Source organism: Haliotis asinina, chromosome 4 (genome assembly GCF_037392515.1).
Source record: "Haliotis asinina isolate JCU_RB_2024 chromosome 4, JCU_Hal_asi_v2, whole genome shotgun sequence".
In the NCBI taxonomy this organism is placed as follows: Eukaryota; Metazoa; Mollusca; class Gastropoda; order Lepetellida; family Haliotidae; genus Haliotis; species Haliotis asinina.
Genome location: NC_090283.1, coordinates 18,408,074 through 18,431,972, shown reverse-complemented (window position 1 = coordinate 18,431,972; position 23,899 = coordinate 18,408,074). Strand labels below are relative to the sequence as shown.

General features: G+C 39.0%; 1 protein-coding gene and 1 pseudogene across 2 annotated transcripts in view; both read right to left on the bottom strand.

Annotated features, from left to right (window-relative positions):
• Window positions 1-2,859: 2,859 nt before the first annotated feature.
• Window positions 2,860-3,402, bottom strand: LOC137280820 (uncharacterized; annotated as a pseudogene).
• Window positions 3,403-6,786: 3,384 nt separating this feature from the next.
• Window positions 6,787-23,899, bottom strand: part of LOC137281345 (uncharacterized) — a 28,574-nt gene continuing 11,461 nt past the window's right edge. For both annotated transcript variants that reach the window (XM_067812521.1, XM_067812522.1), the window contains exon 2: window positions 6,787-11,457. In XM_067812521.1, coding sequence (XP_067668622.1) covers window positions 10,266-11,435 — 1,170 coding nt within the window. In that variant the 5' untranslated portion in view covers window positions 11,436-11,457 and the 3' untranslated portion in view covers window positions 6,787-10,265. The remainder of the gene's footprint in view (window positions 11,458-23,899) is intronic.

The window sequence follows — 23,899 nt, the reverse complement described above, 5'->3', positions numbered from 1 at the left end:
TACATTCTGACATAGTTGATTCTCTCTCGCACTAAGACTTTGGTGCGTTTGCTATAATATATTTTGTGTCCCATTGACTTAGATTTTGTCTCTCTTGAATTGTGCTTGTAATCAGCATTTTAATATTGACTTGTGACTTTGTATACCTTGCTGTCGTTGCATAATAATACAATTTGAACGTTTACGACTTGTCTTTGTTCTGTTTTGCTGGTTCACAGGGGGATTTCTTACATCGTTTCTCATGGTAAATTCTTAACCGTAACAAATTCAACCTTAGATTTGATTTCAAAATTTCAAAGTGGCTTGATATTTGTTGTTGTTTTTTTTGTTTGTTTTTTTTGTCGTTTGCATCAAACCATAAAAAGGAATGAAATTTGTTTTAAGACCGAAGGAGTTCGAAGTTTCTGGCGGACTGCAAATTCATCAAGTTCTGACATTTTAATCACAAAATTCTAGTTTTATCCATATTTCCCCTCAGGCCAACGAAGAGGACAAATTGTTCTAATGTTCACATCACAGCATTAAGGCAATGTTCAGAGCTATCGCGCATACACGTGGTGTCAAACTGCAAACTGTGCTAAGAGATATTCAAGAGAGATATTCAATATTGTCTTTGCCTTTAGGCCATGGATGTTTGAGTTATTTGTGGTCATTTTCCCCAGTATCTCCACACATAATATGAACAGGTAATGGGGAGAAAGAGCCGCTCTGTCCACGGCCACTTTAACTGTGGGAGAAATTAGAATGAAATCACTTTATGCAAAGTATGCAATCATAAAATGTTTAATAAACTGGTTTAACATTATTAAACGTTTGAAACCCTTTTTAAATAGAACTTCCGAAATTAAATTAGACAAGTCTTGTAATTTCCCCTATATAAATTCTTGTCATTAATCCTTTTTTTATCTTTGTTTATGATGCTTTCAAGAAAAGGTTTTAACCTCTTGGTGATTGCGATTTTTGTTGAAAGCAAAGGTATTGATTCCCAGTCTTCGATATATTGTTTTGGTTTGTTTCCTTTGGATATGCATGTAATCAGACCTCTTCGTAGTGATGTTAGTAGCATGTCTTGCCTATATGATTCATTCACACACAAGATGTTTGCCCGAATCTATCCAAAAGAATTTAAAGAATTCTGCCGTAAATGCATCTGGTCCAGACTTTTTTTATTTTTTAATTTTTAATTTTAATTTAATTCGTTTTGTGTCAGCTCATGATAAACTTGTAAACCTGTTTACATCGATAGCAGTAAAACAGCTTTCCAAAATGGATTTACAACAGTTGAGAAACTGTCAATATTTGGTCCAATGTAATTAAATCTTGAACAGGTACGTTGCTTGTGTCAGTGGAGGCTGTCTTACAATTGCTTGTTTTAAGAGTTCCAATCATTAGGGAGTCTATTAAGGTTTCAACATTGGTCATTCTGAAGACGCCTTCATTGTGGTCCCGCTTCAAATACTCCCTTTTAATCTTATTTATCATTCCAAATGAAACTGAAACAGATTTTCTTTATTTCCGTGATAAATGGTTTGGGTGGGCAGGGTAAAGTCGCGAGTACCTGTACCGACATAGAGAGAGCTAAAGTTTTTACAACAGTTATTTTGTCAATTGTTGTTAAACGCCTTTTTCTCCAATGGTCTAGTAGATTCCGAAATGTCTGCATTTTTCCTTTCTGTTGATGATCCAGAGCTGTGCTAGCCCATCAATGAAGGTTAAACCCAGTACTTCAAAGCTGATTTCACACGACATTTAAAGTTTAAAGGTAATTATGGAAATAGCCTAATCTTGCTGCCAGCCATCTCATTTGTCCAAACTGCCTTTGTTTGTTTGTCGTTTTGTTGTTGTTGTTTTTGGGGGTTTTTTTGTTTTGTTTTCACACAAGACATTTTGTAAACTGGTGTTAATGTATCCATAGAGGATTAAGGACTAAGATGAGAAGAATTGAGTATCATCAGAATATTGTCCCAACTTATACGCGATCACCCTCTTGATCATATATTACAAGTCTGATGAATATGACCCGTGAAGGTCCCGGGGTAGAACAGGCCTTCAGCAACCAATGCTTGCCATAAAAGGCGACTGTGCTTGTCATAAGAGGCGACTAACGGCGATGTGGTGGTCAGGCTCGCTGACGTGGTTGACACATGTCATTTGTTCCCAATTGTACAGATCGATACTGGTGTTGTTGATCACTGGATTGTCTGGTCCAGAATCTTTGCACAATACACTTCAGACTTATTTACTTTAGGCATTAACAAACTTTAACATGTGTATTGAAATTGTACGGAGATATTTGGTTGAATACACATTTGAACAACATTTTATTAAAAAATTGTTTGCTAGTAATTATATATAATTCATTATTACTACAACTAATAAAGGAACAAAGGTAGAAGTGATATGAGTTCAAAGTAACTTACATTTGTTCCTTAACATGCAGTAATTAGCAGATAGTGAGGTAAGGCAACTTTTCCGCATGGTGGTCAGGAACAGACTGAAGTGCATGTTTTTTTAGGCTATGTGCTTCCTTAGGGATGTCATGTGATAAAGAAGTGCTGGAATTCATAATGAATGTTAGCTAAATTAGTTACAAAGAGTTTGGCTGGTGCAAGTGGGGTTTGAACCTGTCAGTTTAGAATTGCAAATCCACAGCCATAACCATTAGACCTACGAGTTCAGATATTTGAATTTGAAGTTTTAGTAAACTTGAGTTTAAGATTGAGTTTAAATTATAAACAATGTTAAGACATAAAATTTAATGGAATATTGGAAGATGCAATCTTGCACTTACACACTCAGCCTCTTAAACACACGCGGTGTGTTTACCAGAAATTCTGAAATGCAAGATACAAAGTTAATTCAAACTGATTTTGATGGAAGAAGAAGAACAATCTTGTGAAATGGTCTACGAAGCTCAGAGCCTTTGGTTTTTCACTGTTACTTTCTGGACAATACCACATGATGCATACCCGGTGATGCGACCCAAAGACCACGCACTTCTGGGGAGACACTCATCTTTCAACAACACAATGTCATCCAGCGGATAATTACGTTTAGGGTGATTCCACTTCTGTTGCTGTTGTAGATTCACAAGATACTCCTTTCTCCAGCGTGAACATGAAACGTTAGCAAGATGCTGAATTCGTCTCCATCGTTTATATTCATACATATCATTTTGCTTGAAATCTCCAGGAGGAGAAATGAAGACGTTTGACTTCAACATGAGCAAGTGATTTGGCGTAAGTGGATCCAGGTCATCAGGGTCACTTGACACAGGGTCAAAGGTCGAGAGTTCAGAATAGTTTCCACTTCACTTGGAAAAGTTCTGTACATCTCATCGTCCAATCTGTGACCGAACTCATGCAGCATAGGATTCAGAATGTTTCGGACAGATCTCACCATTCTTTCCCAAACACCGCCCATGTGACTCACAGCTGAGGGATTAAACTTCCAAGTGATATCTTTCTGAAGAAAATATGAAGACAATACTGACTGATCCATATCAAGCAAAGACTGACTCAGCTCTTTTGCACCACTTCTGAAGTTTGTACCATTGTCACATACAATTTCTTTCATTGATCCTCTACGAGCAATAAATCTACTGAGAGAATTGATAAAAGAATCTGTGTCCAAAGAATTAGCAGTTCCTAGATGGACAGCTCTGCTAACTAGACACGTGAAAAGAGCTCCGTACCATTTAACACTTTTCTGCCTTCTTTTACGATGCGGGCCAAAAACATCAACACCAGTGTAGGTAAAAGGAGGAGTAGGATTTGCTGGCAGTTCAGACATCTGCTGTACACTGGTTGGCATCTTGAATCTTCTACATGTGACGCATTTACTCAAGACACTTCTAAATGCTGAGAGCCGTGAAGGTCCCGGGCTAGAATAGTCCTTCAGCAACCCATGCTCGCCATAAAAGGCGACAATGCTTGTCGTAAGAGGGTTGGCTGAAAAGTTGTAAGCCTCACTGTGAAAAAAAGTTACAAAGTCCACGTTTGTAATTTATTTTTCTACATAGTCCCCTTCCAAGTTCACGCACGTTTGCCAGCGATACTGCAAGGCCCGAATCCCGGTCAGGAAGAAATCTTCTTCAGCTACCCTAAAAAAATCAGTCACAGCGGAAATGACGTCATCATTACTTGCAAAGTGGCGACCGGCGAGTTCCTTTTTCATTTTGGGGAACAGGTGGAAGTCAGAAGGAGCCAAATCAGGTGAATAAGGAGGATGGTTAATGAGTTCAAAGCCACAATCGCGGATTGTTGACATGGCCACCACCGATTTGTGAACAGGCGCATTGTCTTGGTGGAAGAGGACACCTTTAGCGATCATCCCTCGTCGTTTGGCTTTGATTGCTTCTCGCAACTGGTTCAGTAGATCAGCATAGTATCTGCCGTTGATAGTTTGACATTTTTCAAGATAATCAATGAGCAGAATACCCCTGGAATCCCAAAAGACTGATGCCATCACCTTTCCAGCTGAAGGAACAGACTTGGCTTTCTTCGGAGCTGGTGAATCAGGATGCTTCCACTGTTTTGACTGTAGTTTTGTTTCCGGTTGAAAGTGATGTATCCAGGTCTCATCCATGGTTACAAATCGTGCCACAAAATCATCGGGATCTGCTTCAAAACGACGCAAATCTTCCAGGGCCGTCTGGAACCTGACACGTTTCTGTTCCGCTGTCAAGAGCGTTGGCACCCATCTTGCAGAAACTTTAGTCATTCCTAATTCGTTGGTGATAATATGCTCAACCCTCTCATGAGAGATGCCCACTACACTAGCAATATGTCGAGTAGTCAATCGTCGATCATCCATCAACATATCGAGCACTCGCGTGATGTTTTCTGGAGTGGTTGCTGTTGAAGGCCTTCCTTAGCGTGGGTCATCATCAAGGCTTTGTCTGCGACGCTTAAATTCTGCAGCCCACTTCTTTACTGTGGAAAATGAAGGAGCATCATCCCCTAGAGTGGAGACCATGTCAGCATGTATCTGTGTTGGTGACATCCCTTTCTTTTGCAAGTACTTGATGACTGCCCTGTATTCAGTTTTGTCCATTTCTGATGATTTCAGAGGGTGGGTTTACCAAAAGAGCTGTAGTTGAGATAAAACTATTAGTACGTTTATAGTTCTTGTGTCTATGATTCACTAAACGATTGTCCTCATTGGTGGCAAACACCTGTCTCTACCTGGTGGGGAAAAACCACTCAGGCTGAGAACTTTTCAGGTGACTAACGGGATCGGGTGGTCAGGCTCGCTGACTTGGTTGACATATGTCATCGGTTCCCAACTGCACGATGCTCATGTTGTTGGTCACTGGAATGTGTGGTCCAGACTCGATTATTTCCAGACCGCCGCCACATAGCTGGAATATTGCTGAGTGCTGTGTAAAACTAAACTCACTCACTCACTCAGATCTGTAGTTCTTATCATATCTGTAAAGATAATCACCCAAGGCAATAACCGCAATAAACACAACTACCGTATTTCCTCTCATACGAAACCTGATGCTTATCTTTTTGACCCAGCGCTTATTAAAGGTCCGGCACTTATTGAAACTAGCAGCGGATCCCATAAATGAATTTGTTTTTATATGTACATGAAACCCTGATTGCAGCTTCGACGATCACGTAATATCCATCAACCTGTGCTATGAGGAGGACAGGAAGTTATGACTGAAGGGACCATGATAAATCTTTTCTGGGATCAGGGAGAATACATTTATGAAAAACGTACCAGCTACTTTACCCCAGCACTCTTTTGAGTCCCGGTGCTTATTGGAGACCCGACACCTAGAGGACATACGCTATAATGGCTCCGGATTGGGCAAGAACAGTATCGGCTTATTGCAGAAGGTTAGATAGAAATATCCAATTAATTGTCTCAAAATATACATATTTCAGAAAAGGACAAAAGTATTATGAAAGAACGAATGGGGACTAAATTATATTACTGCCCTTTTTAAACATAAGCCCTGTGCGTATGAGTTCTTCCTCACAACACAGAAATCAAGGTTCATAAATATTTTATTGATGAAAAAGGCAATCCCATAATAACTGACATAACAGTGGATGTAGTGACTATCACTCCAACTGGTCTACGCAAGAACCAGAGCTTCAGATATTTTTTCAAGCAACTAGGTATTTTCTCCCATGTCTGTTCACGTATGAGTAATTGCATTTTTGTTGTTGTTGCTGTTAGGTTTTGTTCAGGAGCAACTTGCATTTTGTATACTGCCACAAGTTTCAACAATTGAATACTTTTACACAGAGTTTACAATTGGGTTTCTGATCCATATTGGCAATTAACACTTCTAAACATATAACTATAAGTCCTTTTCAATAAAACATTTTGGTGATTCGTACATTTAAATCACTCTACATGGAAGTCCCTTGACAACTATTATTGCACAGTGGCTATGGCTGTAATAGTAAATGTATATATAGGCATGGCTTAACATTTCCTAACAATTGTGTAGAGTTGGCGCAAAGCCATTTAGTATTTGAGAAAAATAGCAAGGTGTTATGGACATGCTGGGCTTAAAGTGATTCTGATGGGTTTGTTGTACTCCCAGATTTGCAATTATTTGAGTGAATATGAAATACGCAAATGCCCTCCTCATCTGGAGCTCTGACAGGATGAACCTAAACTAAAGTCTGTACTAAATTAGTGATATATCATGGAATTCGGAAGTGAATCAATTATTCTCTTTGGTGATTGGAATCTGGTGCTTAGATCTTCAAAATTACAAGAACGAAAACTTGTAAGAAAGAAGAAGAAGAGAAGAGATATTGTTCTGGAAAAGATTGAGACCTTTATTTCTTGAAGCTTTCTTAATGAATCTGATAGAAAAAACAATTTCATTGTTTTCATACATTCAGTTAAATGAAGAAATATAACACTGTGTTGATTGCGGTATGCATTATATCAGAAATATTTGTAATGAAAATGAATTTCTCAGTTTTCAGAGGTACACGTAAGTAGGACGAACTTCCTTAGATTATCAACTTTTGTCAAATAACACTGCAAAGTACAGGAGACAATTTATATGAAAAAGAATTCTTTAATTTACTGCCACCTGTAGTAGGCAACCAGACAAGTTATGAGTTAAGAAGTTCTGATAACTTTATTCAACCATGTACTGGACTGAGGTACTCAACATCATCTTTTATTCCATCAACAGTTAAACTATGGAATAAATAATATTCCCTTAGCTATTAGAAATTACAACTTTGTTTCTAGTGTTTCTAGTGTTTCCTCCAGACCACAAACTGGGCAGGGTAAAGGGCACCCTAGTTTGAAAAGGGTACAAACCACAATAAAAACCGAAACAAAACGATCAGATTGAGCCTCATGTATTATTAACCTACAGTCTCCTTCGCTTTTTTCTCAGGAAGCTTTTCACAACAGCTTCCAAATCGAAAATATTGTCAACAATAGAGCACTGATTGATATTAATCTCATCTTACATGGCAATGCAGGTCTCTCAATATCAGAATGTTTTCAAATGTGTACATATCTATATCTCTCCAACAAAACGCTTTCTCAGTTGACATCTGCTGTACATATCCTAACCTCTGTCTGTCTCTTGTGTATCTTGTAAGATGAATTTGTAATTAAGGGCTTTTCTAAGTTGGATAACTTGTGCTCCATCCTTTTCTTAAAGAATAAAATATGTTTAAATCAATCAAAAAGAATTCTTTTTTAAATCCGTTAAATGTTCACAGAGTTTACAAAGATAAGATCTCAAATGTTAAATGTTCACAGTGTTTACAGAGATGAGATCTCAAATGTTAAAGGCTCACAGTGTTTACAAAGATAAGATCTCAAATGTTAAATGCTCAGTGTTTACAAAGATAAGATCTCAAATATTAAATGTTCACAGTGTTTACAGAGATAAAATCTCAAATGTTAAATGTTCACAGTGTTTACAAAGATAAGATCTCAAATGTTAAATGTTCACAGTGTTTACAGAGATAAGATCTCAAATGTTAAATTTCAGGGATATTGTATGCCCCTATGATACTTCAGCATTGGAACATGACGTAACTTTGAATGATGTACTCAGATATTACAGGAAATCTGCGAATGATTGTAAACTGTTACATTAAAAAAACGTTATTTACTAGGTAATGTATTCAAAGAAAGAACTATTCAAGATGAAGATGGTTCATAATGATACATGTTGTTTTTGTAGAAATACCTCAGAAAATGTGTCGCATGTATCCTTTATTCGCATGTATTCTTTATTCTATGACTGTTAAAAACTTTTCATATAATGTAGAATATTTTCTAAATATCCACATCCAGTGTGCTCATACGATAAAATACGAAACCATATTATACTTCCAGCCACAAGATTCATGATTCAAGCATGAAAACTCTTCCTTTTTAGGGAATTCCTAAATTATTCATGGATATATGTACAACTACGGAAAGGTAGTAGGGCCACGATGAAACAATTTTTGAGCCTCATTATCTTCTACTTAGTACATGCAACGTAAAACACAAATTGCAGATTCTGATACCTTTCGGTAAACACTATCAGAACTAAACTATCTTAAAACGATACCGTGTGTGCACAAATAAATAAAATGTAAAAATGTGACCTTTCAACAGTTATCCCTTCATACTTATATAGAAAGGTATGTTGCCATTTTCTTTTATTTCGTATTGTTTTACGCCGCACTCAACCCTTCACCAGTCATGTCAACTTGTGAACAATCACGAAAAACCCAAGTCGCAAACGAGCGTTGTATCCGATCCAACCTAACCCCTACTTAATGAAGACGTATTATACCACAAACTTCTCTCTCTGAGTGAGTGAGTGAGTGAGAGATAGTCTGTCGTACAGACCCTGAAGTATATATATCCAAGAAATACCACGCAAGTCTAGAAAATGTGGCAAGTCTAGATTTCCTTAGCTTCTGAAAATGAAGAAAATCTCAGGGCTCCATTTCATTATATTATTTTTTTCACTATGAACGTTTGTTCAGTAAAATATGTTCATTTCGGAGACAAGCTCTTAGTCTAGGTGAGAGACAGAGTCAGGTACGGATCTCGTGGTATAATATGTCTTCCTCAAGTAGGGGTTTGGCAGGGTCGGATACAAAGCTCGTTTAAGTGTGTGTGTGTGTGTGTGTGTGTGTGTGTGTGTGTGTGTGTGTGTGTGTGTGTGTGTGTGTGTGTGTGTGTGTGTGTGTGTGTGTGTGTGTGTGTGTGTGTGTGTGTGTGTGTGTGTGTGTGTGTGTGTGTGTGTGTGTGTGTGTGTGTGTGTGTGTGTGTGGACGAATAGATGCATGTATAGTGGAGCAAACCACATCCAAAACTCCGTAACTGCAATTAGATCTAGGTTCACGTCATCCTAGTTACACATTTATGTTTTCCAGGTTTATAATCGTAGTTATTTCTATAACCCATTTACGTATTGTATTGGCCTCTATAGTTAAATTGTTTTAGATTTAATTACTAGTTTTAAATGGATATCTTTGATGTACTAGTGATTTTACTGTTCTTCGTCAACAGGGTTTTAGTTTATAGTTTTGTGGATATACGATATTACTTTCCTCGTCACGATATGGCTGCAATACTGCCGATTATATTACCTCACTCACTCAAGTAACCCAAATGTAATATACACACATTAACAGTGTATGATAACACTGCGTTAGTGTCATGAATATTCACTGCATATCTACTATCTAACGTCCTGCATAACCAAACATTCCTCAACTTAATACCCATACTTCATTACCCAAACCTTAAACAGGATATATTTAGTACTTCGTAGGGGATATTAAGTCCTACGTAGGAGATATTAAGAACTACAAAGATGATACATTGTCCTACGTTGAAGAAACGAAATCCTATGAGAGAATTTTTCAGTCCTACCTGGGAGATGCTAAGGAATACGTAGGCGATAATGTGGGTCATGGTGATTTTTTTCTCACTACCTCCTGCGTAGGATTTATTTATTAATACCTTCGTAGCAGATAGTGACAAAAGAAATCACCATGGCCCTACTACGCTTCCGTATAAAACTGAAAAATTTATAGTTAGGCAAAATAATAGCTAAAATCCCTGTATAGAGAAGTGGACCCTTTCATCTGCTTGAGCATTGAAGCGCTCCTAAAATATTAGTTGAAAACCCCAGTCTCCACTCTCTACAAATCAACAAATCTTTGAACGCACAGAGGGAGAGAGACAGTTGGCATGTATGTTTCCTTCAAAATACGTCAGACGTATACATGAACTGGTATCGATCACGACTACCAGTTCTGGGGAAAGAAACCTTTATCGTCAAAAGAGCATTTTCTGTATGCGGAATTGCCAGCCATACAGTAGAGGTCTTTGTCTGTTCCTCTCATCATGGCAGCAACACGACCAAGTCCGCTCTCTGTCATAAAGAACACGTCACATGATGACATCGTCTTTTGATCAAGAATCACTTTACCAAACCCGGCGCATGCGTAATCTTTCCCGTGATTGTCACGATCAACATGAACGATATTCCCTTCCAAATCTTGGATGACACTAGGAAACAATCTCTTCGCATCCTGTCGCACTTTCTGGGAGTCTGTGGCCACGAACATCCGATAGAGAGCGCTGTTGTTATACTGACTAAGGAAGTTCCACACTACACTAACATTCAAGGGTGTGGGACTGTACCAGTCCGTTGGAATAGTAGGATTGCCCCTTACTCGAACATGTGCACACACGAGTTTTCTTCCTTTGTCACGGGCTATTGTTTGGAAATCATCAAACCTTTTTTGAATTTCAGGTCTCATTCTAAACAGCCGTCGTAAAACAATATTGTATATGTCAGATGTTGTCTGATTATATGTCCATCGAAGCCCCTTATAGAGCGGATGCAGCTTTAGATAGTTTACCATTTCCTGATTCACAGTAAAATATGTGACGTCAGTAGGAAATTCTTTTTCTAAATCAAGAGATTTTGCAATTTTCTCACGTAGTTTAAATGCTTGTTGATCAATTCGGGTGTACCTACTACTTTTCAAGCCATTTATTTCAGACTTTTGGAGAATCCAGTCAACATTGTTTGACTGGAGGAAATTCCCGATATCACATGGTGCAAGCATGTTGACTTTGAACTTCCGGCTTAGTATTTGAGAAATGATATAAGCACCTACAATTCCTTCTTCTCTGTCGCCAAGACCACCACAGCCACCATGGGAACAGTCGTAGATGAAATATTTCTTTTCCCATCGTGGCTTAACGAAATATTCCTCAGGAATGGATTGTTTGTCAGAGCCACTGTGGTGATATTCAGGCGAGGCTTTGTCTTTACCTCTAAGACCGGGAAATACATTCAGAGTTATAGGTCCCTTGGTTCCTGTATTTGAGAAGACGAGTGCTGTCAGTACCAAGGTGCAAACGAATAATGCAAAAAGTTGCCACTGGCGTCGACAGCTGAGCATTGTTGTGGGTTGGCTGATGTCCCTGAAAAGCAATAGAAGTTCGATTAAATGGATTATACAGCAGTTTGTTATTTATAGGACGCTATCGGTATTTTATCAGAGCCTCTACATCCATCCCGTTCGTAAACAAGCTCAATATGACACGCACATACATCGGTTCGACAAAGAGGACCAAAGTTGACATGACACAAACAAAACTTCACACTGACTTGTCATAGTCGTTGTCAGGCCAGCTTCAACGCCAGTGGTGGACATTCCAAAGCGATATTGTGAAGTGACACCACAATACTAGGGCGCGTCATGATATCATACAGATTTCAATATTATCATGTCAACAGTTAAACAATGATTAAGGAAACAACCACAAATCATAATATCATCTTTTTGCATTAAAATGGCATACCATCAAATAATGCAGTTACTTTAATTTATTTCAATAGTATACCAAATATCGGCATCGTTAACAGACCATTAACAATGACATGACACACCATTAACAATGACATGAGACACCATTAACAATGACTTAACACACCATTAACAATGACATGACACACCATTAACAATGACATGACACACCATTAACAATGACTTAACACACCATTAACAATGACCCGTTCCTCTCCAAAACCTGAAAGAAAATGAGTGTAATCATGCGACCAGTCATGTGATCCACTACCGACAGACGTCGCTAGCGTCAGTCTCGCTCTGTGTATGTTACCATTTACCTAGCTTATAACCATAACAATTTCCAACCCATTGAGGTTATCTTTGCGGGGAATACATGTGTGTGTGTGTGACTATGGCATTTTGTGTTTAATAAATAGAGGATACTAAACGACCTTCCGTGTAATACCATTTTTATTAAACGAGTTAATGATTTGGTATCAAACGAGCGAAAGCGAGTTTGATACTATATGTTTAACGAGTTTGATAAAAATGATATTTCACGGAAGCGAGTTTAGTATTCTGTTTATTACTCGCCAACATAAATTGACAGAAACTGCAGCGAAATTGCGTATAGTGTGAGGACTCAGCTTTCAAGTCAAGCAAGGTCTAGTAAATTCGCGACATCAACATTAGCATTGGGACGTCACAGATTTGAACCATTTTGACGTCATACGTCAAGCGGTATTACACTAGTTTAATATTGAAGTGAAATTATTATAAGGGTAACGCTATTTTTCAGGGCATTATCATTTGCAAAAGTCCGAGGTCTTTCATGAACTGCCCGACGAAGGAGGACCGAGGTCTTTCATTAACTGCCCGACGAAGGAGGGCAGTTGAAAAGACCGAGGGCTTCTGCAAATGATAATGCCCTGAAAATAGCGTTACCGTTATCACAGTTAATATGAATAGAATTTTTAATAAATTAAGAATAAAAACAGCGGCATCGGTTTAGAAGCACTTACTGCCAACAACAAAACGACGGAGGTCACTGACACACATTTTACAAATATAGTCACGTCATAGAACAACACAGATAACGTCACTATTGAGAGTGACAACATTCGACCTTGACCTTTTCTCATACTACCAGCCGCCATTGTTTTCAGTGATCAACAACTTCAAGTCGATATTTTCATTGCTGTATGTTGTAATTTATGGTACAATTGTTATGGTTGGCACAGGCAGGAAAGTGCACAATGGCACAGGAACATGTGACGAATGTGAGCCAGATATATGGTCAAAAAATAACCCACGTTCAATCGAGCCGTAGGTGATTGAACTTCAACAGCTGAGCAACGGGCTTGATAATGGCCCGTCGTCAAGCATTTTGCGGGCATTATCAAGTTACAGTGGCCGGCTCATTTCTGATAACGCGCGGTCGTTTTAATGATACTTCTATCCATTTTAGCTATAATACACTGTAGTATCTTCAACGGGCGAGTAATAAATGGTAGTACAACACATCTTATTCATCTTATTCATAACTGGTCACTATGATGTAAGTTTACATAAACCTGACTTTTGGTAAATGTATGGAGTGTGTCAGATATGTATAGTGAGTGAGTGAGTGAGTTAAGTTTAACGTCACAAACAGCAATATTCCAGCTATATGGCGGCGGTCTGTAAATAATCAAGTCTGGACCAGACAATCCAGTGACCAACAACATGAGCACCGACATGTGCAATTGGGAACCGATGACATGTGTCAACCAAGTCAGCAAGCCTGACCACCCGATTCCATTAGTCGCCTCCTACGACAAGCATAGTCGCCATTTATGGCAAGCATGGGTTGATGAAGGCCTGTTCTACCCCGGGACCATCACGGGTCTAGATATATATGACACAACACAAATAATTACACGACACGGATCTTTTCCGACATGTTTCACTTTTATCTTTAGGGAGAAATGTTCACCAGAGAGTCGCTACATCAACACATGGAATAGATGGTGGTACTGGGTCTGTTCGCTTACTGCGGTCTGTTAGCAAATAAATTAATCCACGAAGTCACACCTGTATTTGAAAGGCATACTAGATACAGATAATAAAACATTTTCAATTTCAAAGTATTTCTAGCGGGAAGACCTACAAGAATATTGAGGACGATTCCACCTGTTGACATCATATGGTGGGACGATTCGGATCCAGACTGTGCTTTGAATAGAACTACTGCAAACTGGTATCCAAGTTACTTGTTTACTTTGTTTCCTTCATATTTCATGGAAAACCGATTAGATACTGAATTAATTTTTCAGCAGTCGCGGTAAACTTTGCATCATGATAACGGCAATGTTGGACCAATATGTTGAGCCTGTCCTCGGAATGGGAAGGTAAACGCTAAAATAATTACGTTCGAGGTCCGTGGCTTCATGTCCAGTTTTATTTTCATAAAATGCGTCTTCTGATGAAATTTATCCATAAAGGTTCTAGCATGGTGATATTACTTTCCATGAAATACGTACCGTTACGGGGGTCGATAAGTACCCTAAATTCGTTAGTGAAGGTTTTCGGAGGACTCGGTTAATCGTCACTCAGGTATGGGGCATTTGACATCAGTTTTATTGATTTTCAATTTCCATACACGACTAAAGCATCGGTTATATGTTCTGATACATAGTCATACAAATCTGCAAAATACGTATACAATGTAAACTGATAATAGACGTCCTTAGCAGCTGATAATAGATATAAAGACAAATACTGTAGATGAATATGTTTTAGAACTGACACATCCCTGCCGTTCTCTTTCAGCTAGTAAAAAAAACAACTTCTTCATTATGATCGTGTTCTAGTAGAAACGTGTAAAGTGTAGTCAGTCATAGAAAAACCAGAGATTAACTCAAGAAACCCGAAAAACAACATTGGGAAAAATGGTTTATTTGCATTCAAACTGTTTATGACAAAATAATGAATGCAGGATGTTCACCAACATCATAAAGTCAAAGACTTTCTTGAATACTAACTGCATAGACTCGGGTAAACCCAAGAAAATGAGATAGCTCTTCAGTAACTTGTGACACAATGGTGACTACAATTTGGAAACCCTTACCATCTGAATGAGATAGCTCTTCAGTAACTTGTGACACAATGGTGACTACAATTTGGAAACCCTTACCATCTGAATGAGATAGCTCTTCAGTAACTTGTGACACAATGGTGACTACAATTTGGAAACCCTTACCATCTGAATGAGTTGCAGGATTAAAAAAGATCTGTTTACATACTAGACACCTATATATGATTTCAGGTTGCTCATTTGTGACGTCATTCTAACTTTACGTCACAATATGATTTGAATGACGTCACCACTGTTGATGACACAACAAAACAATTGTTTAGATGTAAATACGCAGTGAATAGTCTTGCAGTTTCCGGGAATCTAATACCATTTGATCATGTTTTTCAACCAATCAGATTACAGAACACAGTGACTATTGGTTTACAATTCAGGTTATATATTGATGTCAGTGAATTCACCAATTCCCGGGTACTAGTATATATTGATGTTAGTGAATTCACCAATTCCCGGGTACTAGTATATATTGATGTCAGTGAATTCACCAATTCCCGGGTACTAGTATATATTGATGTCAGTGAATTCACCAATTCCCGGGTACTAGTCATACATGAAAGTGTCTGGCAGAATGCCCTCGGAAAAGGCTATTTTTCCAGCAAGTCTGTGGGAAGGAAACCTATTTGTTCTCTCGAGAATGGCACTGAGTAAGAATTCCATACACTCTGTGATTAAATTTTACAGCGAATTAGGACATGTAACATGCTTTCAGTATATATTCTTTGGCAATCATAACAGTTTTTTTTTTAAATCCTCACTAATAAAGTACGTACTTTTGTCTCAAACGATGGAAAATACGTGTAAATATGCGGAATGAAAACCAGTGTCATTGCAAACAAGACTTAACAGCTGTTGCCTCTTGCAGTAACAGGACACCTGCGGTCCATTATCAAACAGGGGGCACTAGTTCAACAATAGGGAGCAGTTAAAGAAGCACAAAATACTGATTGTCTTCTTCATATTTACCACGTGTTAGTCTCTCGTTCACTGGCTTGGTCTCTTGGTTTAGGCCTATTGGTATCTGACTGCCCACTTGGGTTCTCCTGTCTTGTTTACTGCAAGGTCATGTGGGTTGTTTTCATTGATGTGAAATGTTGCCATGTACATCGTAAAATAGCATTGAGGTAACATTTGTACATTTTCAAAAACAAAGCCCCCCAAAACACAAAATGCATTATCTAAATGAATTTATTTCCCTAAATTCACATTTTTGAAAGTGAGTTACCAATATATATCCAGCTGCCATGATGTTCAAGGAGTTCATAAATACACACGTTTTATGCCAGTGTTGAGCCGTCATTTTATTAAATGTACATTGCTATTAAGAGAGAAAGAGTGAGAGAGTCAACATTTTAATCACGCCCTACCAGCCCATCCCCATTTCACATACCATTTAAACAAGACAAGTGATACCAGTCCCAGGATAATTATCTGATATTTATTTTCAATAATTATGTGCTTTCTCTCACCAGATGACATGGCCCCACTGAGCAGTAGTGAACATATATCTCTGATCGAAAATGGGACAAGACCGCAAATGATGACATCCTTTTACATCAACTATTGGTTTATATAGCTAGTTACAGGAGTGTTTATGCTAATCCTAAACTGCACTTTACCGCTATGAATTGTGTTGCAGTTATAACATAACACATAACACACAACACTTACTTAACACATTAAAATAAAAACCTTAATTCGTTTGGCTGAGAGTGCCATAGTCTGTCGCAGTCTTTATGCTGCATATTTCCCCTTCCGCCCAGATCTTTCTGCATTGTTAAAGCTCTAACGAAGCAAGTCTGCACATGTCTTTCCTCCACCTGACCGAGGCTCTTTTTCAATTAAAAAAGTTTGTTTGCCTAGGGTTTTTTGTTTGTTTGTTTTGTGGTTTTGTGTTGTTTTTGTTTGTTTGTGTTTACATTATAATATTTAGAGGCTATAAACATTAGTATGACAGTTTCAGTATATTAGACGAACAGATAATAGGTATTTAGTGTATATCATCAATACAAAATATCTTGACGCGACGTTATGTCACTTGTCCCGCCGTGACGTGACGTTGTCGACATGAATCACGATGCGGATGTCATCTGTGCATCTGACGAAAAAAGAATCTATCATAGGACAGTTAGGATCGTTCGTGTGACATTATCTCGAGGGGGTCACACTGGACTCTCACAAGTCTCTAAGGTGATAATCAATAGATGAAATGATAGTTACTGAAAATATTAATATCGCTCAGTTAGGCGTCCTGTACTGTCCGCTTATCTAGGCTACAGTCGTGCCCCTTTTATCCGAACACTTGTGTTTTTTCTTGAAATTGGCCGGATAAGCAAATTTGGCCTTTTGGGCACCCTTGGAGCGAAGCTAGGTAGGGTCTCACTTACTCTTGACTCTATCCTAGGAGTTAAGGTCTTTCGCAAACCCTGAGGGGGGTTGGGACGAATGTAGGTAGTCTGCATCCCATGCTTGGCTCTCTCTCTCTCTCTCTCTCTCTCTCTCTCTCTCTCTCTCTCTCTCTCTCTCTCTCTCTCTCTCTCTCTCTCTCTCTCTCTCTCTCTCTCTCTCTCTCTCTCTCTCTCTCTCTCTCTCTCTCTCTCATACACGTGTACCCGGTCATCTCGACCCTAGTACCCATTGAGGCATATCAGTGCAGTCCACCCCACCTCGTAAATCTACACTTCCGCCGGGATGTTTCTGGTTTACTGTTGACCGAGGGGTACAAGCCTCTCACTAGACTTGCACAGGTCTCTAAGGCAATTACTATCACAGTTTAAGTGATAATTTATGTTAAAAACATAAATAACAGACAGGAGTCCTTTCCTCATATCAAGGCTAGATACTTTAAAGGATCAAAGATAGAAGTACCATACACGTATGGGCTTAGCACTCGGTACTGTCTTGGAGCATGGGTAGCTTCTCACAAAGTGTTTACGCTCTGAGGTAATAAATGTTAACTTAAATCACAATTACTTTTATCAAAATGGTTTAAACATATTTTTATTTCAAAATGTGCTGAAATCTGGATAGGCGAACAAGCCAAGAAGCTTATATGAACGTCGCTCCAGTACATTAAAGTATTCCAATAGGTGGAAAAATAGTTGAAGTAGGTCTCGACAAAGATCAACTGTAGGCCCAAATAACATACAACTGTTGCTAGGTGTTGGTTATGCCTAGTAACCAAGTAAATTGCTGCAGAAGATCACTAGAGCCGAGTTTGAGGCGACAAAAGATGATTTGACAAAATCTCGTTCCAGCATTCAAATCAAAGTAGTTATGAGTTTTTGTTGGGTTTATCATTGTTTAAAATTGGCTGAGGGAAACAGCATTAACAAATCCACCAGGCAATGAATTCCACGACATAATCGCACTTGGTAAAAATGATTGTGAATATCTTTGTGTTCCACAGTTAATAGTTTGAACAGAAGGCTCGCTAAATACAATGGCGAGCTAAATACATAGTGTTTATTCAATGCAGGAAAACACACTCGTGTGATAACCTATATATAACAATTTAAGGGTAGCGTAGGATATAGAACAAATGTGTAGCAAGGAAACACAGTAAAAGAACTAAGAAATAACTGAAACTGCTTCTGTTTGTTTAAAATAACATTGCAGTGTGGGATAAATGAGTCAATGGCTCTCTTTGTTCTGAATCGGGGAAATTGATAGTGGCGGCCAGAAGAGAGAAGTTTATATTCGGGACGAAGAAAGTGGTTCGAATCTGTACAAATTTGGAGTGCTTGGTTCCTGACTTGCCGCTGACCTAAACATGTAATGTCCTCTGAGACTGTGCCTGAAATTATGCTTGCATGAGTTATTATTTAGGAAAGTTTGTGTCTTTGTTTTAGTATGAGAGTCCCCGACCATGCTTCAATGGAAATACAAAGAACACTTTGGATAAACATTTTATAAAATATAACAAGCGTGGATGTGCTCACATTAAACGATCTTAGTTTTCTGAGAAAGTACAGACGTTGTTGGCACCTAGCACAGATTCTGTCTGTATTCTTGTTCCAGTTGAGCCTATATATATATATATATATATACAGTTCCCAAATACTTATAGACTGACATGATTTCTATATCACAGTCGTGAATAGTGACAGGCAATAGATCTTCCATTTTAGTTCGAAAGTCTTTTATCATTTCTTTTGTCTTTTTAGTATTCAAGACAAGACAGTTATCGTCACACCAGTCAGGGAAGTTTGATATTGCACGACAGTAACAAGTTTTAACACAGTTTTTGTTGACGTTTTTTGGCTTGTTTCTTTTTGCTCGTTTGTTTGTTTGGGTATTTTATTCTTACATTATTCACGCCAGGATGTAACTGGTTTACTGTTGTTCAATTTTAAAATATCAAATTTAATTCAGTACCGTCAAAATGTGTGGACCTAGTAGCAGTAGTAGTAATAACAGTAGTAGTTGTAGTAGTATAAATCGTCGTCGCGGTAGTAGTAGTAGTAGTAGTAGTAGTAGTAGAAGTAGTAGTAGTAGTAGTAGTAGTAGTAGTAGTAGTAGTAGTAGTAGTAGTAGTAGTAGTAGTAGTAGTAGTAGATGAAGTGTTTGCAGTAGAAGTCGTCGTATATTTATCTTCAAGGTGTTGATTAAAATATGTTTCAGCTGAGCATTACAGCATATGGACAGTATTAAAAGGCCATTATAACCCGATCTAATATATTGTCTTTAAACACGAGGAATGTTAAAAACTCCTCGCTTTCATAAATGTGTACCCGGTCGTCTCGACCACGAACCCATTGAGGCATATCGCGCAGTGCACACCACCCCAGCTCGTAATCATGCACGTCCGCCGGGGTGTTACTGGTTTACTGTTGAATGAGGGGTACAAGCTTCTCACAAGACTTGCATGGGTCTCTAAAGTAATTACTACCACAGTTTAAATGATAATTTATGTTACAAATATAAATAACAGACTGGGGTCCATTCCGCTCAAGTCGACTTGCCTCTCTATAGAATAGAAGTGAGAATTACCATACTCGCATGGGCTTAGCACTCGGTACAGCCTTGGACCAAGGCTAGCTTCTCACAAAGTGTTTAACGTTCTTAAGATCTGCGGTAATAATTAATAATTTAAATGATAATTATTTCTATCAATATAAAAAAACTGGTATTTTGTTTTGTTTTGCTTTTATTTTATTTTTGTTATTAATGATATTATGTTTTACAGAGTAAGATTGAAATGCAGCAGAGAGGGTTCAGGTGATCCTGGCATATTATTATTTTACAGGTTAGAAAGGAAATGCAGCAGAGAGGGTTTGGGTGATCCTGGCACAGTCAGGCTGGTCAAGCTCATCATCAGCTCAGGGCCCTCGCCCCCTCTACACGCAGCCCAGACAGCGAGTGGGACTTCTCCCAGGAAACACTGCCTAATACAGTGATGTTTTCTCAGGTCATTCAGTTTGTACTTAGCTCTGTGGTTTGACAATAAGAAGCCACGATACGCTCTGTTGACAGTAATACGCGGTCGATGAAGTTTCGAAAACATATAGGAGAGGCCACGGTGACGTCAGTGTTTTGATCACGTGACGCGCCCGAGTACTTCCGGTAGGCAGAAGTTAAACATAAACACGAGAGAACCACACAAGCTGCATACATTTGATCGTTGACTTGTCATGCGTAACAACTCCTCCCGATCTGGTTTTCTTTTTTCTTTTGGTGTTGTATAATGAGACAGGTACACAACCTTTATTTTTCTAAAACATTTGTGGAAAGTATCTAATTGACAATATCCAGATTTCATACTTCAATGAAAGCAAGAATGTAATGCAAAAACTCCCAAGTGTTTGTCTCGCATTTCTTTCAAACAATACAAATTTTAAACAAATAATCCCTCACATACTGTTTCTTTGCTTACATATTGTCAGTGACATAATCAGGAAAGGTGAGTAATCTGCCTCACCTGCCAGTCATACATGTTACATAATCACCACCCCAAACCTTCCTTGTCAACTATAACAACACATGCATCTAAATGGCATTGAGTTACCATTTTATCACAGCTTTTCCTTCTTATGAAAACAGATAAAGAAGTAGCATTGATCTAAGCTAAATCTTTAAATGGCATTGAGTTACCATGTCATCACATTAATTCCTACTTATAAAAAACACATACAAAAGCAGCCTTGATCTAGGCTAATCTCACCAACAGGGTGGTTTCAAAACTTTCCAGACACACTTGTAGTAGGCATCAGCAATATATTCTTTATTCCTAACAATTCAATATGTAAGTTAAACAGTCATCTCACAAACATAATTTTCTCGTAGCAGATATCCAGCAAGCACAGAGGTATTTTGTCATCGACATTGTGGTACTGTGTCGGAAAAACGTGTCCACTTTCCACATATTCATATGCTTTCAGTTACTTGAGGGTCTCACAGATTCGAGGGTGAACTGACCTGGGGTGTCTATCAGATAGAAATAAAATGTTAAGTACATAATCCGACCATTGTTTGCCTTTCATGCTACACCGGTTCCCATCGTTATCATCAACCATTGTGGCTTTCTGCCTACCCATGTCTGAGTGAGCGTGGTTTGTGACGTCACTTCCGTAAACATATGGACACCGCTATAGCAACAACAAAATGTTTCCCGACCTCTTGAGGTAAAGCTCGGCCCACGTTTTGTTACTGACAGTCGCCTGTATATAGGTAGAAATATGTGTTACCTTAACAAGAAATTCAAGAGCATAAACAACTACTGCAAGATTCGCACGCTGTCGAGTCGGCATTGTTTTCGCGTGGAAGCGCGATCGTGTTTATACGGCATGAGAAACCTGGTCTCGGAAATTGATTATTCCTCGACCTGTATGATTTACACAAAGACAAGGAAGTGGCAGACAATTGCAAAACATCACTATGCAAAGGGAGATAACTCGTGTAAGGTAGATCAGTAAGAACAGGTCGTATATGCGCATGTCTTTGGGTGTTTACTACCTGTTTCATTGGCATTTTAGAAGTTGATGGATAATAGAAATATATAATACTTTATGGATACCTATGGATAGGTATACACAGGAGATGGAATAGGTAAATAGGTAGTAACAACTGGGAGGAAGCCAGAGTAGAGCTGGGTATACATAGCAGATGGGTGGGCAGTAATACAACGACAATAGGACCAAGCCAGTGTAGGACACAGCATGTGGGGTGAAGTCAAGCTGTACAGAGCAGATAAGGGCTTAATTGGCAATGATGGCTGGAGTGCCATGTTCTGTTGTTTTTATGAGTTCATTGTAGGCGAAGGGAATGAGGTATTCTTGGTCTCTGTTGATTGAAGGCATGTGTTGGCGGATTTGGTCTGCTTCTGAGCGTTTCCTTTTGGTAAAGTCGTAGAGGTTTTTTGATAATGTGTCCACATTGTCCCATTCAATGTTGTGAGCAAGGCAGTTGATTATGTGTTCACAGGTAGATGATTTTCGGTCTGATTTTTGGTTGATGTCTGGTGTTCCTTAATTTTGAGGTTTATCGTTCGGGAAGTTTCACCAACATAACTCCAGTGGGTTTTAGCTGTTTTTCAGTGGGATAGAGCTGGTGAAAAGGGTTTCAATGTCGTTTGAGGAGACGGCTGATGTGGTAGGAGGTTTTTTTCTATGAAGGTGTGAGAGATGCGGATGGGTGCTGGCTCGGGTTTGGTTGTATCTGGTTTTCTGGCTGGATGGACAGTGGTGCTAATGATTTTGTCAACGAGCTTGGGTGGGTAGTGGTTGAACTGGGTGACGACATGGCGAAGGCGCTGCATTTCTGGTTCGGTAGAGTTAAGTTTAATGGCGCGTCTGGTGAAGGTGGATATGCAGCCAGTTTTGGTTCTCAGTGGGTGGTTGAAGTCATAGTGTATGTATTTATCGGAGTAGGTAGGTTTCCTGCAGACACTGGTCTGGATGATGTTGGGTGGGGTTCTAGTTACGAGGACATCTAGAAAGGGAAGTTAGCCATTGGTCTCTTTTTCTGTGGTGAACTTGGTGCGAGGATGCTGTTGGTTGAAGTGATGCAGGAGGGTTTTTGGATCTTGGTCCTGTTGTAGGATGACGAAGGTATCATCCACCAGCAGAAGTATAACAAAAAATATGATGTTTAGAGTTCAGGTTAAAGGGCATATCACTAGGTCGAAGGGCATATTACTGTTCACATTAATTACCGTGGAGGGTATGTGCATAGACCTCAAGCCTTAAAAGAACTTACAAGTACAACACAACAATCTGACATATGCGAAGCCATGACTCTCTCACAGGTCACATACACCCGGCCAAGGTCGTAAAGGGTGCGGTCGTTTTCCTGAATTCCTGACAAGCTTCTTGTTGAAGTAGAAATGCTGCCTTGTTGCTCTCTTCCGCCTTGAATAACGAAATAAGTTCATAAATGTTCAAATGGGGCTTAGCTTGTCTCTTTGCAAGACGACTGTTGTAGCCTTCGCATCCGTTGTTCGTCCTGGGGTTATCGCTTCTGAAGTGCTTCCAAATTCTCACGTATGTCTTCGGTTGTCTTGTAAGCAGGACCAAAGCAAAATCCTTGTAGGCATCTGCACAATGCTTGGCTCTGGTTTTTACCGATTCAGAGATGAAAATAATACATATTGCAATAAGCTGATCGAAAACCCGTATTTTGATATGCATTCGGAAAACGTCGTAAAACTCGGAAATATTCGGCAGTTTCTGTTTTTCACAAACACCATAACACTATGGTGTGATGATGATGAGTGAGTGAGTTTAGTTTTACGCCACACTCAGCAATATGGCAGCGGTCTGTAAATAGTCGAGTCTGGACCAGATAATCCAGTGATCAACAACAAGAGCATCCATCTACGCAACTGGGAACCGATGACATGTGTCAGCCAAGTCAGCGAGCCTGACCACCCGATCCTGTTGGTCGCCCCTTTCGACAAGCATAGTCGCCTTTTATGGCAAGCATGGGTTGCTGAAGGCCTATT